Source organism: Schistocerca americana, chromosome 8 (assembly GCF_021461395.2).
Source record: "Schistocerca americana isolate TAMUIC-IGC-003095 chromosome 8, iqSchAmer2.1, whole genome shotgun sequence".
In the NCBI taxonomy this organism is placed as follows: domain Eukaryota; kingdom Metazoa; phylum Arthropoda; class Insecta; order Orthoptera; family Acrididae; genus Schistocerca; species Schistocerca americana.
In genome coordinates, this window is record NC_060126.1 from 67324167 (window position 1) to 67350757 (window position 26591).

A 26591-nucleotide genomic window follows, 5' to 3' on the forward strand; every position below is an offset into this window, starting at 1 on the left:
AATCCTACTTGTGGATAAAGGCGCCGCCACTGTTGTTTTGAACCACAAGGGCTCTACCCAGCTGTCAGATACTTCCACCTACAAACCTCACCACAGTGACCCCATTTCAGAAATCCAGCAGGATCTCCAGCCACTTCTCAAATCCTTAGGCCCATCCCAGAACCTCTCCCCGGAGTCCATCTCTCTGCCCACCCCTACCACTCCCCTTCTACATGTTTCCTAAAGTCCACGAACCCAACCACCCAGGACACCCCCTTGTGGCCAGTTACTGTGCTCCCCACTGGGAGAGAGAGACCAATCTCTTCAACCTATTACCGGATACCTACCCTCCTGTATAACAGATACAAAATATTTCCTCCATCGATTTTCCACAATTCCTGTCCCTTTACCACACGGTGCCCTGCTCGTCACTACTGATGCCCCCTCCCTATTCACTAACATACCTAATGCCCGTGGCCTTATTGCTATTGAACACTACCTTTCCCAACGCCCGATGGATTCCAAACCGACAATCTCCTTCCCAATTGCCATGACCAACTATATCCTCACCCACAATTACTTCTCCTTTCAAGGCATTCCCTACAAACAAATCTGGGGTACGGCTATGGGCACCCGCATGGCACTATCCTACGCCAACTTATTCGTGGGCCATCTAGTGGAATACTTCCCAAATACCCAAAATCCTAAACCCCTCACCTGGTTCAGATTCATTGATTACATCTTTGCGATCTGGATGAAGGGTGAGGTCACACTACCCACATTCCTACAGAACCTCAACAACTTCTCCCCCATTTGCTTCACCCAACAAGCCACCTTCCTAGATGTTGACCTCCACCTCAAAGATGGCTACATCAGTACCTCTGCCCATACCAAACTTAGTAACACCAGCAATACCTCCAATTCGACAGCTGCCACCCGTTTCCTACCAAGAAGTCCCTTCTATACAGCATAGCAACCAATTGTCGTCGCATATGCAGAGAGGAGTGGTCCCTCTCGAAATATACCAAGAGTCTCACTGAAGCCTCCACAGACTGTAATTATCCTCCCAACCATGTAAAAAACCAATCTCCTGTGCCTTATCTTTCCTGTGTCCCACCACCTCCCAAAGTCCCACCATGTGGCCACAGAGGAGCATTCCCCTCATAACTCAGTACCACCCAGGACTGGAGAAACTGAATTACATTCTTTGGCAAGGTTTTGATCACCTCTTGTCCATCATCCTTCCCACCCCTCCCATAATGGTGGTATTCTGCCATCCACTGAACCTATACTCCAGGTGGGGAAAAAAATTCCCAGATTTTTCCCAGATATCCCGGTTAAAAAATACACTTTTTCCCAGGTGAAAACACACTTTATCTGTGCTAAGTGACAGTAGATCTTCCACAGATTTTCCCTCAGAGCTGTAAAACTTTGATGAATGGTCAAAGATTTATCACTGGCATAGAACTTCCCGGCACTTTAGAGGAGGGGGGGAGGGGGGGGGGGAGAAGTTTTGGATGTACCTGGGATGGAGGGGGAAAAAAGGGGAGGGAGGCATTTTGGAAACACCTTTGATGTGCAGCAACATATACACTGTATATTTTCATATTACTTAAGTATAAATTCGAATTGCACCAAACATAGCACATTAGTTTCCAGAGCACTGAAATGAAGATTGCAATGCCCTTTAGTAAGTCAATCATATCTCAATCCACACGATCTCACCAGCCGATATTCAGAGCATAGATCATATGTTGTAGTCAGTCAACAGCAAGAACACACAAAGAGGAAAATTTACATATGTAGCGGAAAATTTACATAATGTAGCTACAAGAAAAGTTAAGCTTTCATATATAATGTTGCTCTCAAAGATTAATAAGCTAGAAGAGAAGCTAAAGTTTCATATGTAATATTGATCTCTTTTTTGCGTGTGTTATACTTTAAGATACATCACACATACGTGTCAGTAAATTTAAAATGATGACACAAATGTCTGGTCTTCTGGGCTCGAAATTTTTCTTAGTGGCTGGTCATCAAAGTGTTCAGTTTTAAACGAGAGTCAAACACTCTTGTGATTTAAGAAATTCATCCCACTTTCTCTCACATAACATAATTCTGCTAGCGTAATAGGAAATTTACTTTGAAAGTAACACTTTTCAAACTACTATTCACAATACTACCCCCCAAGACTGTTAGAAATAGGTTCATTTTAGAAATTGCCACAGAGCGTCCGAAAACAGGCATTATTGTGCATGCTCAGCTGCAGTGATGTAGGAAGCCCACATGTTGTACGTATAAAGCATTAAGAGACCTTACATTACACCATAAAAGAAACAGGACATCAGAGGATACCCCAAGAGCATTGTAATTTCGCAAACCATACTAAAACACATAATTTGGCTTGAAGTGCACATTGGTTTGGCCAGATTCACAATGAAGTAGGTCTCACCTGATATAAAGCTTTCAGTGTGGTTTTTAGGATGTAAATTTTCTTGGAGTACCAGTACTGTAATTTATCATGTTTGGTTCTTTATTATGGCATAATCCCATACACAGTAGAAGATGAAAAGGTGCACTTGAAATTCAGCAAACAATTGTAACTAGCCAATACTGTGGAATGAAACACTTAGTTTCAAATAAACTGATTGCCTCAGTGGAAAAGATTAATAAAGCCAAATTTCTTTAGCAAACTGTCAAAAATAGCTTCATTGTTCTGCAAGGTGCTTAATTATTGATTGCTAAAAACTTGGAAATAAAATCAAATCAGAAAACTGAAACTAATAATATATTTTTGCCTTCCATGATTATGTGAATGTATTTTAATTCACTTGATAGCTTCCTGCCACAGAAATCCATTTTGTTTTCATCTGATGTGGCAGCTGTAAATGAAACGAGAAACCGCAAAAATCACTTAATGCAAACACAGGTCACGTTGAGACTACCCCATTCCCACTAAAACTTGGACAACTCTGCGCATGCAGGAATCTGGCAGCTAGTGCATGTGAGAAAAATGTTTCTCGTTATTATCTGCCTGCTAGCTGTTACTGCAGATACAGCTACACTTCAAGTAGCCAGAAGTGGGAGAAGATACTACTCATACGCAAGTCAATTGCACATGTGCATGAGCCCGCTGGCAACTGCTCAAACAAACTTATTGTAAACAGTTGTGATGTCAAGCTCATAGAAAAGTTAATTTTTACAAAGTATTACATGGTCTTCGCTCTAATGCCTTTGACACATTTTTGCTGTTTGCAGATGGTTGTGCATGCACAGTGTTTTGTTGTTGTAAATGGTGCATTTCCTTCACAACTTAAGTTTTATTTTTTTTGCACTCCGTTTATGTTTTATTGCTGCAGTATTATTCTCCAGTAGCAGGATGTTGTTGTTGTTGTTGTTGTGGTCTTCAGTCCTGAGACTGGTTTGATGCAGCTTTCCATGCTACTCTATCCTGTGCAAGCTGTGTCATCTCCCAGTACCTGCTGCACCCTACATCCTTCTGAATCTGCTTAGTGTATTCATCTCTTGGTCTCCCTCTTCGATTTTTACCCTCCACGCTGCCCTCCAATACTAAATTGGTGATCCCTTGATGTCTCGAAACATGTCCTACCAACCGATCCCTTCTTCTAGTCAAGTTGTGCCACATGCTCCTCTTCTCCCCAATTCTGTTCAATACCTCCTCATTAGTTACGTGATCTACCCATCTAATCTTCAGCATTATTCTGTAGCACCACATTTCGAAAGCTTCTATTCTCTTCTTGTCTAAACTATTTATCGTCCACGTTTCACTTCCATACATGGATACACTCCATACAAATACCTTCAGAAATGACTTCCTGACATTTAAATCTATACTCGATGTTAACAAATTTTTCTTCTTCAGAAACGGTTTCCTTGCCATTGCCAGTCTACATTTTATATCCTCTCTATTTCGACTGTGATCAGTTATTTTGCTCCCCAAATAGCAAAACTCGTTTACTACTTTAAGTGTCTCATTTCCTAATCTAATTCCCTCAGCATCACCTGACTTAATTCAACTACATTCCATTATCCTCATTTTGCTTTTGTTGATGTTCATCTTATACCCTCCTTTCAAGACACTGTCCATTCTGTTCAACTGCTCTTCCAAGTCCTTTGCTGTCTCTGACAGAATTACAATGTCATCGGCGAACCTCAAAATTTTTGTTTCTTCTCCATGGATTTTAATACCTATTCCGAATTTTTCTTTTGTCTCCTTTACTGCTTGCTCAATATACAGATTGAATAACATCGGGGATAAACTACAACCCTGTCTCACTCCCTTCCCAACCACTGCTTTCCCTTCATGCCCCTCGACTCTTAAAACTGCCATCTGCTTTCTGTACAAATTGTAAATAGCCTTTTGCTCCCTGTATTTTACCCCTGCCACCTTCAGAATTTGAAAGAGAGTATTCCAATCAACATTGTCAAAAGCTTTCTCTAAGTCTACAAATGCTATAAATGTAGGTTTGCCTTTCCTTAATCTTTCTTCTAAGATAAGTTGTAAGGTCAGAATTGCCTCACGTGTTCCAACATTTCTACGGAATCCAAACTGATCTTCCCCGAGGTCAGCTTCTACCAGTTTTTCCATTTGTCTGTAAAGAATTCGCGTTAGTATTTTGCAGCTGTGACTTGCTAAAGTGATAGTTCGGTAATTTTCACATCTGTCAACACCTGCTTTCTTTGGGATTGGAATTATTATATTCTTCTTAAAGTCTGAGGGTATTTCGCCTGTCTCATACATCTTGCTCACCAGATGGTAGAGTTTTGTCAGGACTGGGTCCCCCAAGGTTGTCAGTAATTCTAATGGAATGTGATCTACAAGCTAAGCTGTAACCACTGTGCTGCATTCTGTGTGGGCATGACAACCAACAAGCTGCCTGTCCCCATGAATGGCCACCGAGAAACTGTGTCCAAGAAACTAGCGGGCCATCCTGCTGCTGAGCATGCTGTCAAACATGACATCCTTCATTTCAATGACTGCTGTGCTATATGCATTCTTCCCACCAACACCAGCTTTTCTGAATTGGGCAGGTGGGAGCTTTCCCTGCCATATATCCTACACTTCCAGAATGCTCCTGGCCTCAACTTTCGTTAGTTATTGCCTTCACCCATCCAGCCCCTTCCCTGTTCCCATTCCAGCACTATACAGCCCTCATTCCACCATGGTACCCAGTCTTTTTACTTCTCTCCTTTTCCACTACCCCCTACACCCCCCCCCCCCCCACCTCTTCCCTCCACTCCTTCTAACCTGCAGCACTTCACTGTCCACGACCCCTATCCTATCATCTCTCCCCTTCCCCAACCCAGCCTCCTCCTTACCCCCACAGAGTCACCACTCCCATCATGCACTGGTGCTGCTGCTGCTTGAGAAGTGGCTACAGTTACCTTAGACTGCAGTTGTGTGGGCGAGTTGCATTTGTATTTGCATCTCCTTTTCTCCTGACACTGCACCTGGCACCTTTGTCCTGCCACCTTCTACTTCCTGTACACACTGCCAGACAGTGCTCTTCTCTCCCCACACCTTCCCCCTTTCATGCTCCACTCCAAATTGTCGCTTTTGTTCAGTGCAACAGTTGCAGTCTGCCCAGAGCAGCTGAAGATAGTGGTCATGTATGTGCAAAGTGTGTCTGATTGTGTGACTGTGTGCATTTTCTCCTTTCTTTTCTGATTGGCTGAAAATTGAGCATGTAACAATCTTTTCGTTATGCCTTTCTGCAACTCAACAAGTCATCTTTACGCTGAGTAGCAATCTATCCTTTTTAGAACTATCACTAACAAAGTGTGCAACCATAAGTCCTCTGCAAGGTAGCAGAGTTGGAGGAAGTAATTCTGGCGTTGGGTAGTGTAATTAACAATTCAATCAAAACTGGTTGATGTTAAGGGACAAAAATACCACTTAGAACCAAAATTAATGATATATGAGAGCAGACAGCTAAAGTGCCTTGAAATGGAGTCTTCCAGATCGGCAATTATCTGTGTGGAGCACAATTTTTCCAAATAAAATACTCCATTTAGTTTACCTGTGTTTCTATACTAAAAAAAAATTTATGTAAAAGAAACTTTGCCAAACAAAGACAAGAAGATTGCAAATGCAAAATATGCCAAATCTTTTTGATTCTGTGTGTTAATTCCATCTGAGTTTATGAACTCCATCTGAGTTAATGATCCAACTGCTCACTACCAACTCCCCCCCCCCCCCCCCCCCAATCCCAAGGAATTTTACACTGAATTTAATGTAGTTTAAGATCATTAATATTATTTCTGGTACTAATAACTTGTTTCCCCCTTAAGAATTCTGTAACAAACAGAATAAGAAACCTAACTTCATTGAGAGTTCACACACTTTTCCTGGAACATACCTCAAAGTTGAATCTCCCTAAGAGATGATGCAATGAACCATCATTTGGCTTCAGTTTTAGTGCTTCATCAACGTGTTTCTTGAAAAGAATACCATCGGAGATCTTTTCCTTGAGGCCCGACAACTGTCCCCGGGTACCGACATTGATGGCGTACCATTTGTGTGCCTCGTAACTAGATGGGTTGAGCTTCACTGCCCGTTCTGCATGCTCACAACCTGTGGAAAGTTAAGGCTCTGCATACAAATGTAAAACTAATCCCAGTTTTTAAAGAAGAATTATAATTTTTGGTAACTTAATCAGGGCGTGTACGTGGGGGGAAAAAAGAATCATCCCGGACTTCCTAGTTGAAAATACACTTTTTCTGGGTGAAAATACACTATACCTCAGATGAAAGCACATTTTTTTCATGTTACGTGTTCCCTCGGAACTGTAAAACTCATCAGTCCTTTGAACGTTAACAGTTTTATACACAAGTGTACAAACTCCTGGCAAAAAAAAGACATTTTAGAAAATTCTTTAAGGCATAGCAATAGGAACGCTCCATATTTTTGTATAAAAAGTATAAATACAAATTCCATCAAATAAAGCAGTTTCCGAACACAGAACACAAAATATCAGAAGTGCGAGGCTCATGCAACGATATGGAAACAGAGACCGTATAGGACTCTCAGTGGCCTTGCAGATTATTAGAATTCAGGAAAATATGGCCCATAGTATGTGTTCTTACTTTGTGGAATACGGCTACTAGATGATAATATTTTTCATAAAAAAAACCTAAGTTTCCACATATATTGGTCGTAAAAATTGTTTTGCCGTTTTTCTGAGTATGCTATTAGACAGGATCCTATGATTACAGCTTAAATTGCAACACCTGAATACTTCTAACAAATACAATTACAAATTTCACTGCAGTGCACTTAACATTTCATGGGTCACTGGGCTCGATGCATGTTCCATTGAGGACTTTGACTTTTAAATAGGAAAGCCAATTACATATGAAACTGCTTGAGAACTCACCTCGTACCATTTTTTTCTTGAAGGATAATTATTCTTTTTGCCATTGTTATTACATAACTTGAATCTATAAAAGAATTAAAATAAATACAAAAAACTAAGCTTGAAGCTGTATATTTTTTATTGTGTGTTACTCTTTAAGACATATCAAACACAAATGTGCCAGTAAAATTTTAAATCATGGCCTAAAAGGCTGATCTTCTGAGTCCACAATTTTTTGTAAGTGATTAGTCCTCGAAGTGTTAAGCTATGAATAAGAGTCAAACACTTTTTGATTTAAGATATTCATTGCACATTCTCATATGTAACACAATTCATCTTTTGTAAAAGAAAATTTACTTTGAAAGTAATGCTCTTCAAACCACCATTCGCAATATTTTCCCATGACCCATTAGAAATGCAAAAAGTTGTGATGTTACGCTCATAGAAGCAGTTTGTTTTATGAAGTATTGCATAGCCTTCATCCTAAAGCCTCTGACACACTTTGCAATTAATAGACGCTTGTGTGTGCACTGTGTCTTGGTGTTGTGTATGGCACATTTTCTTTGCAAGTAATGTTTCATTTTGGTGTTATTCTCTCGTTTTTGTTTCATTCTCACAGCATTAATCTGCAGCAGTGATCTAATGTAAAACTCTGTTACAGTATCAGTTTTACAGAAACTTAACTGAAAACTAAAACAATAAAAAATTTCAAGAATTCAAAAAAATTCCTAGGTTTTTCCTGAATTTCCTGGGGCGTATACACACTGTTAATGCACATTTAAAAAAGTTATTGCATTTTACAAATTATTCAAGTTATGCATGGGCTTAAGACAAACTGGATGAAAGAAATAAGACATCCTAATTCAGTGGTCAGAACAACACATATTTTCACAAGATTAAAGAGGAAAGCGAGTGGTCAGGAATAGAAGACAAGTCGTCTGATAAAGGATGTAACATCGTATCTTATTACAACTGGATTAAGTATATACTAAATTTTTTTAAACAAGTAAGATGTATGCCACAGTGGTAAGTTTAAGGTAACTACGGCTGTTGCTATACGGACAAAATATTATAAACAAACCTGGCTGTATGGAGCTATGAAAAAAGAGGTGCTGGGTGAAGTAGAGAAGGGAAAGGTACACTACTGGCTATTAAAATTGCTACACCAAGAAGAAATGCAGATAATAAACGGGTATTCATTGGACAAATATACTATACTAGAACTGACATGTGATTATATTTTCACGCAATTTGGGTACATAGATCCTGAGAAATCAGCACCCAGAACCACCACCTCTGGCCGTAATAACGGCCTTGATACGCCTGGGCATTGAGTCAAACAGAGCTTGGATGGCATGTACAGGTACAGCTGCCCATTCAACACGATACCACAGTTCATCAAGAGTAGTGACAGGCGTATTGTGACGAGCCAGTTGCTCGGCCACCATTGACCAGACGTTTTCAATTGATGAGAGATCTGGAGAATGTGCTGGCCAGGGCACCAGTCGAACATTTTCTGTATCCAGAAAGGCCCATACAGGACCTGCAACATGCGGTCGTGCATTATCCTGCTGAAATGTAGGGTTTCGCAGGGATCGAATGAAGAGTAGAGCCACGGGAAGTAACACATCTGAAATGTAACGTCCACTGTTCAAAGTGCCATCAATGCAAACAAGAGATGACCAAGACTTGTAACCAATGGCACCCCATACCATCACGCCGGGTGATACGCCAGTATGGTGATGACGAATACACGCTTCCAATGTGCGTTCACCGCGATGTCGCCAAACACGGATGCGACCATAATGATGCTGTAAACAGAACCTGGATTCATCCGGAAAAATGACGTTTTGCCATTCATGCACCCCGGTTCGTCGTTGAGTACACCATAACAGGTGCTCCTGTCTGTGATGCAGCGTCAAGGGTAACCGCAGCCATGGTCTCTGAGCTGATAGTTCATGCTACTGCAAACGTCGTCAAACTGTTCATGCAGATGGTTGTTGTCTTGCAAACGTCCCCATGTCTTGACTCAGGGATCAAGACGTGGCTGCACGATCTGTTACATCCATGTGGATAAGATGCCTGTCATCTCGACTGCCAGTAATACGAGGCCGTTGGGATCCAGCACGGTGTTCCATATTAACCTCCTGAACCCACCGATTTCATATTCTGCTAACAGTCTTTGGATCTCGAGCAATGCGAGCGGCAATGCCGCGATACAATAAACAGCAATCACGATAAGCTACAATACGACCTTTATCAAAGTCGGAAACGTGATGGTACGCATTTCTCCTCGTTACACTAGGTATCACAACAACATTTCACCAGGCTATGCCGATCAACTGCTGTTTTTGTATGAGAAATCGGTTGGAAACTTTCCTCATGTCAGCACATTGTAGGTATCACCACCAGCGCCAACCTTGTGTGAATGCTCTGAAAAGCTAATCATTTGCATCTCACAGCATCTTCTTCCTGTCGGTTAAATTTCACGTCTGTAGCACGTCATCTTTGTGGTGTAGCAATTTTAATGGCTAGTAGTGTAGAAGAAAGAAGGAAAAGGAAGGGACACAAAGGACCAATAAAAACTGAAACAGATGCATACTTTTTTTTCTCTCTACTTTCAGGATATTTTAACAGAGTACTTTTAACAAGTAGCATTGCACAGCTAAGTTATTTTAACAATTCCATGGACATAGTACACTGACTTTTTTTATCAAATTATGCACCATGTAACATAGATTTAAACATTGACAATAATCAGGACAGCATGGTAAAACAGGAGTACGAAATAAGTCAGGTGGTCATAAACACACAGTACGCTACTACTTCAGAAGGTAATCCCTACACAGTGACACCATGAATTGTTCTAGATTTTCACTAAGTGGAAGTCAAGGCTGCCAGATAATGTGCAGTCCTGAAGCATCGACTGTACACCAACCAGCGCAGTGCCTTGAAACAGCATCAGGAAGGTACTGACCCTGTACGGATCATTTTGGAGTGCTACCACTGGCCATCACAACTTCTCGCCTTCCTTGTTTGTGTCGATGCAACTGATACTGATAGCAGGGTGTCACAGGGTGGATTTCTCCAGTTTTGGAGGCATCATTGGGTTTAAGTAATGAGGTCACACTGAGGTGTGGGAAATGCATATTTCATAGGTCTGTTGCGGCTACACAATTCATCACACAGTTCTTGTAACTCTCACATAATTTATATTAATGTGCTGAATGATTCTGAATGAACTGTGTCTGAAGTTGTGCCTTGTGATGGCCACCATTGCAGTAATGTAACTGGAAATCGCAGATAGTCTACAAAAGTGTGTCAATGTAAAAAGTCATGGAAGTGCTGGGTTCTTATACATTACCATTATTTCTGAAGCTGCAAGATACATTATGCAATGCTGGTGCCCTCTGATAAGAGAAATTTAAATGAGAATATGCAGCATTAATCAATTGTTATCTCACAGAAATGCAGTAGCATGAAGGGATAAATTTTTTTCTTGTGTTTCTTGCAGACCAAATGTTGTGAATAAATTATTGGAATTCAGGACTGAGTATTATGCAAACAATTATTCTTTTTAAATGCTCAAATATGTTTTAACACATTTCTAGTATAATCAGTGGATACTTCTATTCATTTCTTATTCTTAAGTATGTTGGATTCTGTAGGACCCTCTATACTTTACAGTACATTGGTAGCTTGCCATTTCCAGTGAGACAGTTCACAAGCACATATTATTTCATAATATAATACTGCTCTTCAGCGAATCCAACTTCTAAACATTTGCAGTCCACTTTTGAGTCCAGTACAGTACTTTCTCAAAATGTTAACACTGAGTAGCATCTTTGACAGTGACATAAAGGTAATGAGAAAGCTTTATATGGGGTGGGGCTGGTGGTGGTGGTGGTTGATGATTATTAGTGTTTTAGGGCGCACAACAACGAGGTTATCAGCACCCGTTCCCAAAAGTTCAATTCAGAGCCGAATATGGTGGTGGTGGTGTGGTGTGGTGATGATGATAAACTTTCAGGTATGATGGAGAAGGGTCAACATATCAATTTGAGGTAAAGGACCCTGGATCAGAAACAACTGCGCCGAAGTTATAAGCAAAAATTGTTCCGATACCTTTGACATTAGAATACATGTTATTCCTAAGAGTGTAGGGTACGCAAATCCAGTGGTCACTTAGATGTAGAGGTTGGGACAATATCCCATATAATATAATCCATATGGCATACTGTGCACTAACTTGTGCAATCCGGGTGTACAATGTCTGTACTGTAGTAGACTGCTGTCTGTGTTAGAAGTTGAAGCACTAACACTGATCAGTCGTAACAAAATAGAGTCGCATCCGGCGATGGAATTTGCAGATATGATTTTCATGTAGGGGCAAGCAAATGGAAGCGGTAAATAAACTGAAAGGTGGACCAAATATCTGTGTAGGAAACATCCTGCTCATACTATGTTTCCAAGAATTTTCAAAAAATTAAGAGAAACGGGACAATTGGTACCACAGCACTACAACAGAGGAGGACAGCAAATTACATGTACTCCCGACTTAGAAGTTACAGTATTTGCTGAAGTGGCTGAGGCACCTAGAATCAACACTCAATCAGTTGTACTTCAAATGAATGTTTCACAGAGTACCGTGTGGTGTGTACTACTGGAAAATGCAGCTACACGCATACCGTCTATAGTAAGCACATGTTTTGACTTCTGCTGACTCTGGACCTTTGTCGTATTCAGCCAATGGTTCTCTCAGTACCTTACAGTCGATCCTCACTTTCCAAATTATGTACTTTTCACGGGTGAAACCTGTTTCACCGGACGGAATGCTAAATCGTAGCAGTGGGCACGTTTGAGCTCACGAGAATGCTCGCACTACAGCTGTGAAGCACCAAGAACACAGAATATACGTCAATGTGTGAGCAGGCAGTGTCAGTGATTATGTACTACGCCTGTTTCTTCTTCTTCTTCTTCTTCTTCCTCATTTACATGTGTGAGTGTATAATGTGCTTATAAGATACTAACCAGGTTCCTGGAATACATCCCACTAGTTATTCATCAACAGCTGTAATTCCAAAATGGAGCCCCATCTCACTACGGACTGAGGGTTCATACAGACCTAGATCAGACATTCTCTGAGAAGAAGCAGAGGAGGAGGTCCTGTTTCATTGCCACTACATTCAACTGATCTCACCCTACTTAATTAGTTCTTGTGGCTGCGAAAACTTTAGTGTATGAAATGCCTGTCAAGACTGAAGAGGATCTCCTGCCAAGAATTCTCACTGCCTGCAACACTGTTTGAATGACACTGGATATAATAGAACAGCTACAAAAGAACTTTGTGTGAGGATGCCATGGCTGCAATGATGCTGGAGGACGCCATTTTAAACAACTGTTGAAAATGTAACAGATTCTAAAACTTGTGCACATAAATGGAATACATCGTTACTGCACCGTAGGCTTGACATTTTACAGTTTCATACGCCATTACAAATCCATCAACAGGGAAAATAATCTGATGGTATTTGGGAGCATTCAGCAGGAATTCTGTACTCAATAATCAGGCTTCACACGTTAGGGTGCTTAGTTTGAACATTGCATGAGGCTAAGGCAAAAATTTAGTGGATTTTCACTTGCACCTTTCTACTCTATTGCTTCTGGACTACGGTCCCTTACCTCAAACTCATACATTACTCTCCAACAGCATCCTTGTAAGTTTGTATCATCATCATGGAATCACCCTGTATGTTTGCAGGCCAACATTGCTACCAAAAGCTGCATAACTAAAGTTCTCTCGTTGCAGATGGCAGGTTACCAGTAAACAATAATGCAAAAACCATCCTACAGAATCGAACATGCTACAAGATAAGAACTGAATAAAAGTACCCACTGATACTGTAATGTGTTTGGGAATTTAAAAAGAACACTTGTTTGCATTAACAGGTGGACCTGAATTCCCATAATGTAGTCTGCAACCACAGCAGCTGCTACACCACCAAAACAAAAAATGTTTATTGTTAATAAACACCAGCTGTTAGGCAAGCCTGGACTTCATAATTTTAGAATGCAGTAACCTAACTCCTACAGTCATGAGCCTAAAGCACAGTTGTGCATCATTAAAATTTGATATTATCATTGCACTACATGATTAAACCATTCTAAGACATTTTGGGATTGCAGCTGGTTGTTGTAAACTTCATTCCACGTTATTTCAATTGGACACCTGCCAGTCATCTTCAGGTAAGCCATCAAAGTCTTCTATGGCTCACCTGAAGATGACTGGCAACTGCCCAGTTGAGACTGGCAGGTGTCCAAATGAAATATCGTGAAATGAAGATTTGATAGTTATTCATTAGTAAGTGACGGTGAAAGTATTCAGTAGTAGACTATTATTATACTGGCAGTCAATGTTAATGGAGGAAGATCACTGAAAGATGCAGTTAGTATCAAGTGATATATACACAGTGATCATAATTTTCGATTGTTGGTTGTATGAAAATGAATCTGGACTGGTGGCAGATGATCATAATAGTGTAACAGACAATTCAGTAGCGATGTCTGCAACGTAGGAATGTGTAACTGACACAGTTATGCAGGCAACTAATAATGATGTATTATTGACAATATTAGCTACCACTGAAAGAAATAGTCATAAACAGACAGAACTGAAGTAACAATCACGAAACTGGAAAGATTAATCAAGAACAAGAATAAGGTATGCAAAAGAGTGTGAAAATATGCCAAAATTTACAACTGAATTAACTGATGTGGTAATGGAAACATTTGAAGATGTGAACTGAGATTTTCACAAACAGCACCAAGTGACTGGAAGGGAGCTAGAGAGTATCAAATAAGAATTGGGGGCTGAAAAGGAGAGAAATCACAAAATTATGACTGCATTAAATGATAAACTTAATGAGCAGGAGTGCAACACTGTGTTTGGAAAAGGTACTACTCTGGGTAAAAAGAAAAAAAAAACTCTTTAAATTTATTGGACACTTGCAACAACTACTTGAATGTCTAAAACACTAGTGGGCAATGGGCGGCCCACAGGTCAGATCCAGACCATGGAAGAAATTCACGGGAGAAGGAGCAAGCCACTGCAGAATTTTGCAACGAAGTTTTTAAGACAACTATTGTAAAATGTCATAAGTAAAGAAACAGTGTTCATATGTGTAAATAAATCTAAACATCTGAGTATGGGGTGAACATAAAATAAATGTACTCTTAAAAATGCATGTTTTGAGGCATAATTTTGTTGGTGTGGCATAACGGGAAAGGGGTACCATTCGTACCTTAACCCATGTGTGTTAACGTAATGGATGCCATAGTTTTGACTTCATGTGCTAAGACCACTGCTGCAGTGTCACATAATAACATGGCCCCCAAGCTTAAGCAAATACACGAATCGCGCTTGTGGCTTACCAAGAGGTTGCCATGCCTGGTATACATGAACAAGTGATGAAAATTCTGCAAGTTACGGTTGGTTGAATGCAGATAAATTATACAAATGTCTTACATGACATTTGGGACAAAAGAAACAACTCACTGTCACATGTGTAAATGCTATTATTAAATGATGTGTGACATACAAAGGTTAAAAAATGCACAAAAAGGCTGTTTTGGTGCTGGAAGAGTACTTCCCCCCCCCCCCTCCTCGTTAGAGCTATGTAACAATTCTGTTTGATTAATATGACAACAAAAACAACCAATATTTGACAAAATAATTTAATTGTGTAGACAAAATCTACTCAACAAGTGGCGGAAGAACACACACATAAAAGAAGGTTATAATCAGGCAAGCTTTTGGAGCCAATGGGCCCTTCTTCAGGCAGAAGGTTCGAAGGGGAAAGAGGAGGGCTGAAGAAAAAGGACTGGATTCCAGCAAAGTCACCCAGAACTGTGGGACAAGGGAGACTTACCACATGGGATGAGAAGAAAAGACTATTCTGGTGGAGACAATTCTGTTGGATTGTCACGTAAGTTTATTAATTAACATTTTCATATCTGAAGGCTGACAAAGACTAGTCAGTGATTAAGAGTCTATAAGCCATGCAAGCATGTAAAAAAGGAATCTGAAACTAAGTCACATGGCGCTGACCACCGACACATCACGTGGCATTTAATATAGAGCATGCGGTCCATACAAAGGCTGATCTCACAAAACTGACACAGACCTCAGAAGACACTACGATTTAGCACGAAATAACATGGCACACAAAATAATGTATACAATCAGATAACAGCTGCTTGGGAATGCCTTGATTAATGAAGATGGTCAAAATCCACAAGCACTGTGGGCTAGTAGGATTCATACCAAGCCATACTTTTGCAGAAGTAAAAATTCTTGGATGTAACATTGAACATAAAGTGTCACGATATTTCATCATTAAACCAAGACGCCATTACCAGGTGAGCTGATTTACTGAGTTCCCACCACTTTGTCCGTCCTGCATACACCACCAATCCCACTCGTGGAGTGTGCCATGGGGCAACAGTCACATAAACTCTATCGACTACGCCAGTTAATGTCATTGTGCATTTTCTTGTCTCATGTAATTCAAGTGTGGGATTACAAGATTATGAAGCCTAAAGAAAGATGAATCTGGTGTGTGTGTGTGTGTGTGTGTGTGTGTGTGTGTGTGTGTGTGTGAGAGAGAGAGAGAGAGAGAGAGAGAGAGAGAGAGAGAGAGAGAGAGAGGGGGGGGGGGGGGGAGCGGGGGAGGGGGGGGGGGGCAGAACCAGTCATGCAGTCAAGATGTTTTACTCTCATCCAATCATTTTCCAAAGATTCACTCTATCTAAGGCTGAACTATCTGTAACCATGTGTTTCACCTTTTCGCAGCTACTGCTGTACCACTAATTTCATTCATGAAATATACACATTACAGATGATAAAGTCCTCATGTGCCTATATCCGCACAGCCATAGCCTCCTATGGTATCAAGAGGCACAAGGTCCTCATAGTTGGTATGATTCTTAAAAATGGCCTCAGCAGCCACAAAGGGCTGGGATCCGAATTGCTGGAAACTGTTTCCTGGATGGGAATACACAATGTCATGTACGTGCTTAAAAGGTGTCATAGTTGTCATAGTTCGGTCGGATGGTGGAAAAATCCATTACAATTCCACTGGAGGGGTAAGAGGGTCTTGAATACTGTGGGGGCATGAAGCAACCACGAGGGGGCAGGGCTGACACAGGCTTATGTACTGCAACTGGGATGTCAGGGGATCCAATGAGATAGTTCTGTGGCACATTACCTAGGGCGATCTGGTGTCTCAGGGGATCTCCACCTTGGGCGCAGAAGCAGTACATGCAGAGTCCAGTGGCGTGCAGGCCACCAGAGTTTCGTTCATCTTCAGGTTGTACACACGGACAAGAAAAAAATTCCCGGATCTCCTGGTTAAAAACGCACTTTTTGCCAAGTGAAAATACACTTCCTCCAAGGTTAAAATACACTTTTTCCATGATAAGCGACAGTGTAGTTTCCCTCCGAACAGTAAAAACATTAATCCTTTGAATTGTAAACATTTGATACACCAGCGTAGAACTTCCCGGCACTTTTGAAAATGAAACTGGGGGGGTAAAAATGCGTTTTGATAAGATCTTTCATGTACAGAAACACGTACGCTGCTTTTTTCGTATTATGAGAGTATGAATTTGAATTCCACCCCACACTGCACATTAATTTCTAAAACATTGCAACGTGCTTTTGTACACCAATCACAGCTCATGTCACATAATCTTGCCAGCCAATGACAGCAGATATTCAGAGCATAGGAAACTTGATGCAGTCAGCCAATAGAAACATTAACACACAAGTAGGAAAAGTTACTGGTTTACATTGATGTACATAGAGTAGCTACAAGAAAAGCTAAGTTTTCATGAATAATATTGATCTTGAAGATTAATAAGCTGCAAGAAAAGCTAAGCTTTTGCATACATCACACAAATGTGCCAGTAAAATTTTAAACAATGACATTAATGTCTGGTCTTATACCAAGTGGTTGGTACTCAAAGTGTTAATTTTAAATGAGAGTTAAACGCTCTGTTATTTAAGAAATTCGCTGCACATTCTCATATGTAACATAATTCAACTTCCATAAAAGGAAATTTCCTTTGAAAACAAAGCTTTTCAAAGAGCCGTTCACAATATTTTCCCATGACCTTTTGACAGGGGTTCGTTTCAGCAGGTGCCAGAGAGCACCAGAAAACAGGTGTTACTGTGCATGGGCTGCTCCAATGATGCAGGAAGCCCGTATGTTTGTACACATACAGCATTAAGAGTTCTTACATTATGTCATAAAAGAAATAGGACATCAGAGGATACTCCAAGATCACAGAAATTTCATAAACTATACTAAAATGCATAATTCGGCTTAAAGGACACTTTCATAAATCCTGATTTACAATGAATTAGGCCCTAACCTGACATTAAGGTTTTCAGTGCGCTTTTCGGAATGCAAATTTCCTTGGAGTACCAGTACTGTATTGTCTCATGTTAGGTTCTTTATTATGGCATAATTCCATACATGCCAAAAGATGAAAATGTGCACTTGACATTCAGTGAACAGTTAAAACTAAGTAATAGCGTGGAATGAAAATTTTCTTTCTTATAAATTGACTGCATCTACAGAAAAGATTAAGAAAAGCTACTTTTATTTAGCAAACCAACAAAAATAACTTTTTTGTTGTGCAATGTGATTAATGCTTGACTGGCAAAAATGTGGAAATAAAATAAAATCAGAAAACTGAAACTAACAACATATTTTAGCCTTCCATAATTATGTGCCTGAATTTTAATTCACTTGATAGCTCCTGGCCACAGGAATCTGTTTTGTTTTCATTTGATGTGTGAACTGTATATGAGGTTAAGCAGCAAAATCACTAAACATAAACACGGGTCACTATCCCTCTCCCCACTACAACCCAGACTGCTCCACACATATGTGAATCTGGCAGCTTAGGCAGGCCAGAAATAGTTATCTGGGTAGCATGACTGCTTCTTGCTATTGCCGCAGTCACACTTCAAGTAGCCAGAAGTGGAAAGTACTGCTCATACACAACTCAACTGCGCATGTGCAGGAGCCTGCTGGCATTGTTCAAACCAAACTGAATAAAACAGTTATGACGTCAGACTCACCAGAAGTAGTTTGCTGTTATGAAGTATTCTATTGTCTTCATCCTAAAGCCTTTGACACATTTTGCCTTAGGCAGGCGCTTGTGTGTGCACTGTGTTTTGTTGCTGTAAATGGCGCATTTCCTTTCCAACTTAAGTTTTATTTTGATTTTATTCCATTTTTTACATTTTATTGTTGCAGTACTATTCTGCAGTAGCATGCTACAGTAAAATTCTTTGTTGTCTATTAGTTCTTACCAGTCAAAATAACAAAAATTTAAATCAAGACTAAAACAATGAAAAATTCTCGGAATTGTAAAAAAAATTCCCAAGTTTTTCCCGGATTTCACGGTTGTCCTGGAGTGTGGAGCGTATACACCCTGATCTTAGAGTACTTCTTCTTGTCCTCCCTCTCCTTAAAAGAGGCGGACAGAGAATGTTTCCCTGAATTGGTTTCAGGGAGAAAGGAAGAACGAGAAGTCCAAAAGCCAGCAGCCTGTGGTTACTTCAGCCAGAAGCTGGCGTCTGGTTGTGGGCCAGCAGGAAATGTGGATGGAGCTAGAGAAGCCAGACGAAGATGGCGTGCCTCTGGCTGGGGGATCAGGGACTGTTGTCTCTGGCAAGTGGGGAGCTAATGCTCCTGAATTGGGTGAAGTGGAAGCAACAGAAAGGCCCGTCATGGGAATGTCACCCAATTTTTCATAAGAGAGCAGTGCCTGTGGCTGGGCAGGAGATGATGTTTTAATAATGAGGGAACCAATCTTCATCTTAGATATGGGTGCAACTTCTTTATATTTGACTTCAATGTTTACCACAAAAAATAGAGGCTTTGTTGGTGAAAAGGTGTCTCTGTTGGCCGTGGTACATATCAGGTATTGGAGGGGGAGGATTTTGTTCCGCATCAATTAGTCCTGCATTCCTCCCACCGCATGGCAAGAGATGGGAATTCATTGCAAATGTACTTTGCTGCATTGTATGAGGTCTTTCCATTTGAAGAGACTCCTAGGGCTGAGAGACCACCAGCGGGAGAAAGTTTAAGTAGCATCATGTGCAAACTATTCGCCATGGTGTTACCCACTCTGAATGACACTCTCCCCACGGTACCACCCAGCTACAGCAACAGCTAAATGGCCAATAATCTGTTGCTGGGAATCCCTGTGCCCCAGTCACGATGGGCACATACTCCATGACATACACGGAGAGTGTGCAGCCCAGGAACTTACAGTGTGATCCCTGCATGCTCCAGGGGGGATACCATTGTGCAGGTACTTTACAAAGCCCCCACAATGAACTGGCTACCATGCTAGCTTTTGGGTGTACTATGACAACAGGAAGGAAGGGTGCCAGGGTGGATGGGCACAGAGGCAGAGCATACACCACAGTGTGTAACCTTACCTGCACAACATGCACTTTTGTAAAATTATGGGGACCATATAATCATTAATGGAAGGTGAAGATAGTACCAGGAATGAAATTAGAAATCAAGACTAAAATTGTGAACCAAGTCCTGGCAGGGTCTGCACCGAACGGAGTGTCTGATGGAAAGTCAGAGGAGGTAAGTGATAGTTGAAATGTAGGTTTGCAGCACAGAAAGAGGAAGCAATGCTGCAAAGGCTGGGGACCTGCAGTAGCTAAGCACATATTCACCAAACAGTGGCGAGCCCCCAAGGAGAGTGTGCCAAAGTAGCCACAACAGGGCAACAAACATTACCACACCGGCCAGCTTTGGAAAAGGGCCATCACTCAAACTCACGCATGACAAAAATCTAAACGATTTTCAACATACCCTGCCTTGATGAAAATAATACTACTACTGAGCTACAAAATAAAATAATTCATGTTTTAAACAGGATACCTCAATAAAATCATGTCTACATAAATCATAGGCCAATGATTTGTAGATGAACATAACAATCCAGAAGAAATCCATGTTAAACAACAGCAGATGTGGTGAATATTGGTTTGGAGCATACATAATAGAACTTTCATGATAAATTAAGCAGATATGCGATGATTGAAAAAGGCTTTACACAATGAAACTTGTTTAATGTAACAAAGGCAAGAAATAATTTACACACTGCAGATCACACGCTAGTTTGACTTAGTCATAGTTGTGGCCTTTTTAGCTTCCTGCAAAAAGTCTTGAGAAAAAGTTTCATCGTAACAGGGACCAGAACCCTTAGTCTTCCAGATATTCATTGGACAGGGATGATCTGAACTCTGTTCTATTTTTCTTCACAAGGCTGAAAGCATGTTCACATTCTGCACTGCTACAGAGTATGGCGAGAATAGGGAGAGAGCATTACTCTAGAAATTCGGTTATACTTGAGAAGTCCATTGGCTCCACAAATTCTTGATATCTGTGGCCAACTAGAATCACTTGCAGCATCTTGATTTGCAGCCAAAGTGTCATCTACCTGAAGAGCTGTGAACTCTGTCTGAAGCTCATTCACCACCTCGTCTGTAGTTAGACATGTGGAAGAAAACTACCCATTTTCAATTTTGTCTAACCTTGCAACTTGAGCGTGCTTTAACATATCATCTTGAGTGGAAACTTGTGGATGGTGTAGCCACAGGCAGTACAAAGTTGACGAAAAGAAATGGGGTTTAGCTCTATCCCGGAGATAATTTGCTACGTTTGAAGTCTGAATGCCGATAACTAACTCATCATCACTTCTTTGATTTTGAATCAAGTTGTACTCAACTTCAAGCAATGAGGAGCTTTTGACAATTTTGGGCTTAACAAACTTGATGAACAACTGCTTTAGCAAATCCGTTGGAAGTTCTAATAAAAAGTGAACTTGTGAGGAAGAAGTCTGAAGGGCAATACTGAATTTATCAAACACATGAATAGTCACCTGAGGTCAGGAACAAACATTTTTTCTTCATATGTTGTAGCAGAAGTCTTACTTTTTAGGATGGCTTTGTCACAGAAGAATACGCTTTTCTTTTAGGGGCATACATAGTAGCAGAATCAAGAATTCTCTTCTTCTGACACTCTTTGGATCAACTTCGCTCAACACTAGTTATTCTTAAAGACGTCAAGCTTGTGGAAATGTTTTGGGCACATAATACTACTTCCTCCGTGAAGAAAAAAAAGAAGCAGATCCCACAGGTCCAGTAGTTTACCCAAACATATGTCCAAAGATAACCACCTGGTACATACATGCTTCAGAATTTTCTTTGCCTCTTTATTGTGAAAGTTCTGGAATTTCTGAAGGCATTCTTTTCTTTCAACACTCTTCTCTAAGAAATAAAACATTTCAACAAGAACCTCATCCACTTTAAGTGGTAATCTCCTAGCACCTTTTTCAGCGGCTAGATTAATCAGGTGAGAAATGCAACCTATGATAGCAGTTACCTGATTGAACTTCATTCAGAACTGCTGAAACCCCATTTCTATGTCCTATCATAACAGGACCATTGTTGAAGCCGAAAGCCACACAGTTTTCAATTGGTATGTTATGAGAATTCAGCTGTGATAACATCAGGTTACCTATGTTTTGCCCTGTTGAGTCCCTGTGTAACACTGGTATGGATGGCACAGTGCTCACTACTTTTTCCCGTGCAATATCATAAAATGTGACAACAACAGGATACAACTTGTCATCCATATCTTTGCTTCCATCCACTGCCACAGAAAATGGTCTACTCTGAACGCACTTAACAACTTCAGACGACACATTTTTTGCCATTTGTTTACAATGCATGTCACTTCCGTGCAACCACAGCTATATTTCTTGGCAACTTCTGATGTGGGAAACATCACCTTAAATAAAGTACCAGCATGAGCAGCCGCATTTAAAGGCACACTGTGTCCCACCAAAAAGGAAGTAAACAGACACTCGATCCTAATTACATCAGTGTCAATGTTTCCAGGCTTGGCAAAAAAGGTGTTGATTTTCTTGTTATCTTCCATCAATTTAACATGACTTCCATGTTTAATGCATTTCACATGATTACTTACATCGTTTCTTCCACCATTTGCAATATTAATTTCACACCCAGACACCATGCAAAAGGCAATTTTTTCTCCCTTTCTTGATTTTAATATGCACAGAAAATCATCAAACTATGATTCTTTAAATGTCTGGAAGTACTGTTTCTTGTTGGATTTATTCACGAATCCTACAATAGTAATATAGCATACGAAAATGTTCAAGAACAAATGTATTGATATGTAATGAAACATCCTGGCTCACTGAACATAACATAAAATTATAGCATAAACACTAAAGGCAGTCAAACACTTCATTGAAACATGTAAAAGCACACAAAGTCTTAAACAATTAAATTAACATGATGTTAACCTAATGAACAAAGAATATGCACACAGTAAAAAACACACACATGTGGAATGAATGTAATTGATCCACTCATGGGCAAACAATATGAGTTAAATCACAACAAGCAAACAGAGCGGAACACAGAATTTGCGGAGTAGACCCTGGCTACATGGAAGATTCACATGGAAGAACTGTTATCCCGGCATTAAATTCAATTCCACTGATGACACAAACATCACAGGTTAAAGTACCAGTCATATCAACAAATGGGTTATCGACTATTGTAGACTTGTCTTTGACGCACGCAGACAATCGATTGTATGGAAATAGGATGATTATTGAATGTTAATGTTTAAAATTTTTGTCTGTGAAGTCATAAAATGACACTGTCTATCCACAAAATGCTGCAATTTCCACAAATTTTATGGATCAGCTGTAAGAAAACCATAAAAGTTGGCTGGTTTGCATTACAAGACTTTAATGTTCCTCTTTTCTGCCCCGATAGCTGAATGGTCAGCATGACGGACTGCCGACCTAAGGCGCCCGGGTTAGATTCCTGGCTGGGTTGGGGATTTTCTCCGCTCAGGGACTGGGCGTTGTGTTGTCTTCATCATCATTTCATCCCCATCTGGCATGCAGGTCGCCCAATGTGGCGTCGAATGTAATAAGACCTGCACCAAGATGGCCGGATCTGCCCCATAAGGGGCCTCCTGGCCAATGACACCAAATGCTCATTTCCATTTTCAATGTTCATGTTTCTTCACATAACTCCACAACTTATTGTTTCATAAGCAGATTCTTAGGGATGATAGTAAGAAAACGACTCTGAACATCCTTTTTATGCCAAGGAACACACACACACACACACACACACACACACACACACACACACACACACACACACACACACACAGAGAGAGAGAGAGAGAGAGAGAGAGAGAGAGAGAGAGAGAGAGAGAGAGAGAGAGAGAGAGAGAGGGGGGGGGGGGGGGGAGAGAGAGAGGGGGGGGGGAAGAGAGAGAGAGCGGGGGGGAGGGCGGGAGGGAGGGAGGGGGGGGGGGAGAGAGAGAGAGAGAGAGAGAGAGAGAGAGAGGGGGGGGGGGTCTGATGTAAGGAAAAACCAGCGATATGAAGCCTTGCAAATGACTAACCAATACAAAAAAAAGTGATGTTTACTGTTGCTGACCCTTCTGTATAATGGATTTCTTCCTCTCAGGAGTTACTGCATCCTCCATAGTTGCTGTCAGGGCGTGCGATGCCTGCGCGAGCCGCCACAGTACCTCGGGTTCCTCGGAGTACTGGAACCGACAACTTCACATCAGGTTCAAGAAATACAAATGGAGTACACAAATCACTGATGCTATCATTATACAAGTCACTGCAAACCTATCAGATCAAGAAAATCCCTTGTGCACATGTAAGCTTCTTGTGCAGGAGTGTGTTTGAGGGAAACAAATCTGCAACTGTATTGTGCAACACTTTGGTCATTGCTGCAGGTAGTCATCAGTACATGTTATAAACTACTGAGGTATGTCACTCTGGCTATAATACACTAGTATTTCTTGCTGCTCAGTTATCACCTCACAAGGCCATTACATAATTCTTCTTTGGTTACATGAAGAGTCTGATATCCCCTATTGTGTTGAGTGACACTGTTACATAAAGCGAAATCTGGAACTACAACTAGATGGAACTCCAACTAGATGTCATGTGGAAGTGAAGGTAGCACAGAGCAGCACATGCCTTTAGTGACAGTGTTAAATATAGTGCACAGTGGGGTTCTGTCAGGTTATCTATCTGCACGTTAGTTTCTGAAGGCAACCAAGGGACTGTACATTAGGCATGACAGAAGTCTACCATAAATTCAGTAGTCCTGATTAGAACAAGCAAAAACGTATGTTTTTATTATGAAACATTTGTGTAACAATTTGGAAACAAACTAATCGCACACAACCAATAAAAATGAGCATAGTTTGTTATAGAGTTATTAGAGGAGATGGTATTGACATTCTTTGGTTTTACACAACTAAATTGTCTTATGGCATCAACAGAAAGGTGCAGATGGTTAGGTACAGAACAAAAGAGTTCACAGAGTAGGGTATTCCAGGAAGTAATCAAGAATAAAATGTTCTTTTTGTAACATGAAGTCCAATATGCTGCTATTTGTATTGTTATCCAGTTACATAATATTCTTCTAACACTGAATGATTTCAAGCTACAACTCATTACTGAATATCTTTGAAACACTGTTACCATTATAACATTAAATAACTGCTTGAACTCATATCTTTGAAATATTGTTACTGTTATGAGATTAAAGAACCGCTTGAACTCAAACTCTTTCCACAAAAATACTCTTCCCTGACATAAACAAGAGTTCATTTTTTCATCTTGCAACATACAAGCATGCTACATTTAGGACATTTCTACAGTAAACATACTTGTAATTATCAGGAAGAAACAGCATTAGGAAAGAACTTTTACAGAAACTGGACAATGACAAACTAACTACGGGATGATAATGATTTTAATGCAAAACTGAGCAGGAAAAATGATATTTCAGCAGATAACTTTGGATATAATAGCAGGAATGACTGAGGTCAGGCCATACATTAGTAGAATTCACTGAGAGGAGCAACACATTTGCCTTTAATACATTTTTCGAGAGGAAAATAAATGAATAAAATACAGTAGATTTGACAAGGACCAATGGAGCTAAACATAGAGCTAAAAATATATTTCACCAAACGATGAAGGAATTGTTTAAGCTGCAATGGAAATAGATTGCTATCCACTGCACAGAGCAGGCACTCAGTCTCAGGCAGAAGCTATGGAAAGAATATTTCTAGTATTTTTTCCATAGTGCCTGTTTGCGACTCAGTGCCTCCTCTATGTTGAATACAAATCTATCCTTTCCATTTTGCCCACAACCAATAAAGCCGCAGCACATAATTCATTAAAGAATCTAACTCCTGTGAATAAATACTTTCAAATAACTGATTACTTTATGAATGAGTTGGTGTGTTATAGCTCTGATACTAAGGATGTAAGGGACAAAATGTTTCTAAAACAATTTCAAATTGTACTTAAAGTTTGTTGGAAATCAGTATGTGCTCTCACTCTCAAATATTGGACAAATATAGTGTAGGTAATTTCTGCTCAGTGAGTTATACTGCCTCACAAAATATAAATTGTAAAATATAAATTGTATCTCGTTGGAATATCAGTCTCGTTGTGTTAAACCTTTAAAACAAGTTTACAATTCTTAATGACAAATGGTTGGTTCCCCCAAAAACTGTTAGGCAGGCAGCCAGCAACAGAGACTGTGTACCATGAAGCATGCTGTTTAGTGATATAGGTACCCTGTCTACCAGGAGTGCTAGTTGTGTTTGAGGTGCAGGACAACTTCTGTGAGATTTGCTAGATAGAGAGGCATTAACAGAAGTGAAGTTGTGAGGAAGGTCACGAGTTATGCCCCAATAGCTAAGTCGATGAGGGGACTGCCTGCAACGGCAAGGTTCTCAGTTTGAGTGCCGGTGTGTCACACACTTATCTGCCAAGAAGTTTCAAATATTTTTATGTTAATCCTACCATGAATATGTGAAACAATGGTATAAAACCAAAACGAGAATCTGACACCAATCACAAATTAGTTCATTAACATTGTACAACAAATTTTGAGGTATTATTCCTCAACTTCAAGCATGTATTACTTCATCATCTTGGTTCATGCCTGATGGGTGATGTCAGTACGGCATTGGAAAGGACACAGCAATATTACAAAACGTAAATTATCTTTTTCTTGTGCCTTTGTTCCGCATCTGCGCA

General features: G+C 40.4%; 1 protein-coding gene across 1 annotated transcript in view; it reads right to left on the reverse strand.

Moving 5' to 3' along the window:
• LOC124544811 (regulator of microtubule dynamics protein 3-like) overlaps positions 1 to 26591 on the reverse strand; it is a 90184-nt gene that overhangs the window by 31395 nt on the left and 32198 nt on the right. The window contains exons 3-4 of the mRNA XM_047123501.1: positions 23950 to 24061; positions 6357 to 6571 (exon numbers count right to left, since the gene is read on the reverse strand). Of these exons, the coding sequence (XP_046979457.1) occupies positions 6357 to 6571; positions 23950 to 24061 (327 nt within the window). The remainder of the gene's footprint in view (positions 1 to 6356; positions 6572 to 23949; positions 24062 to 26591) is intronic.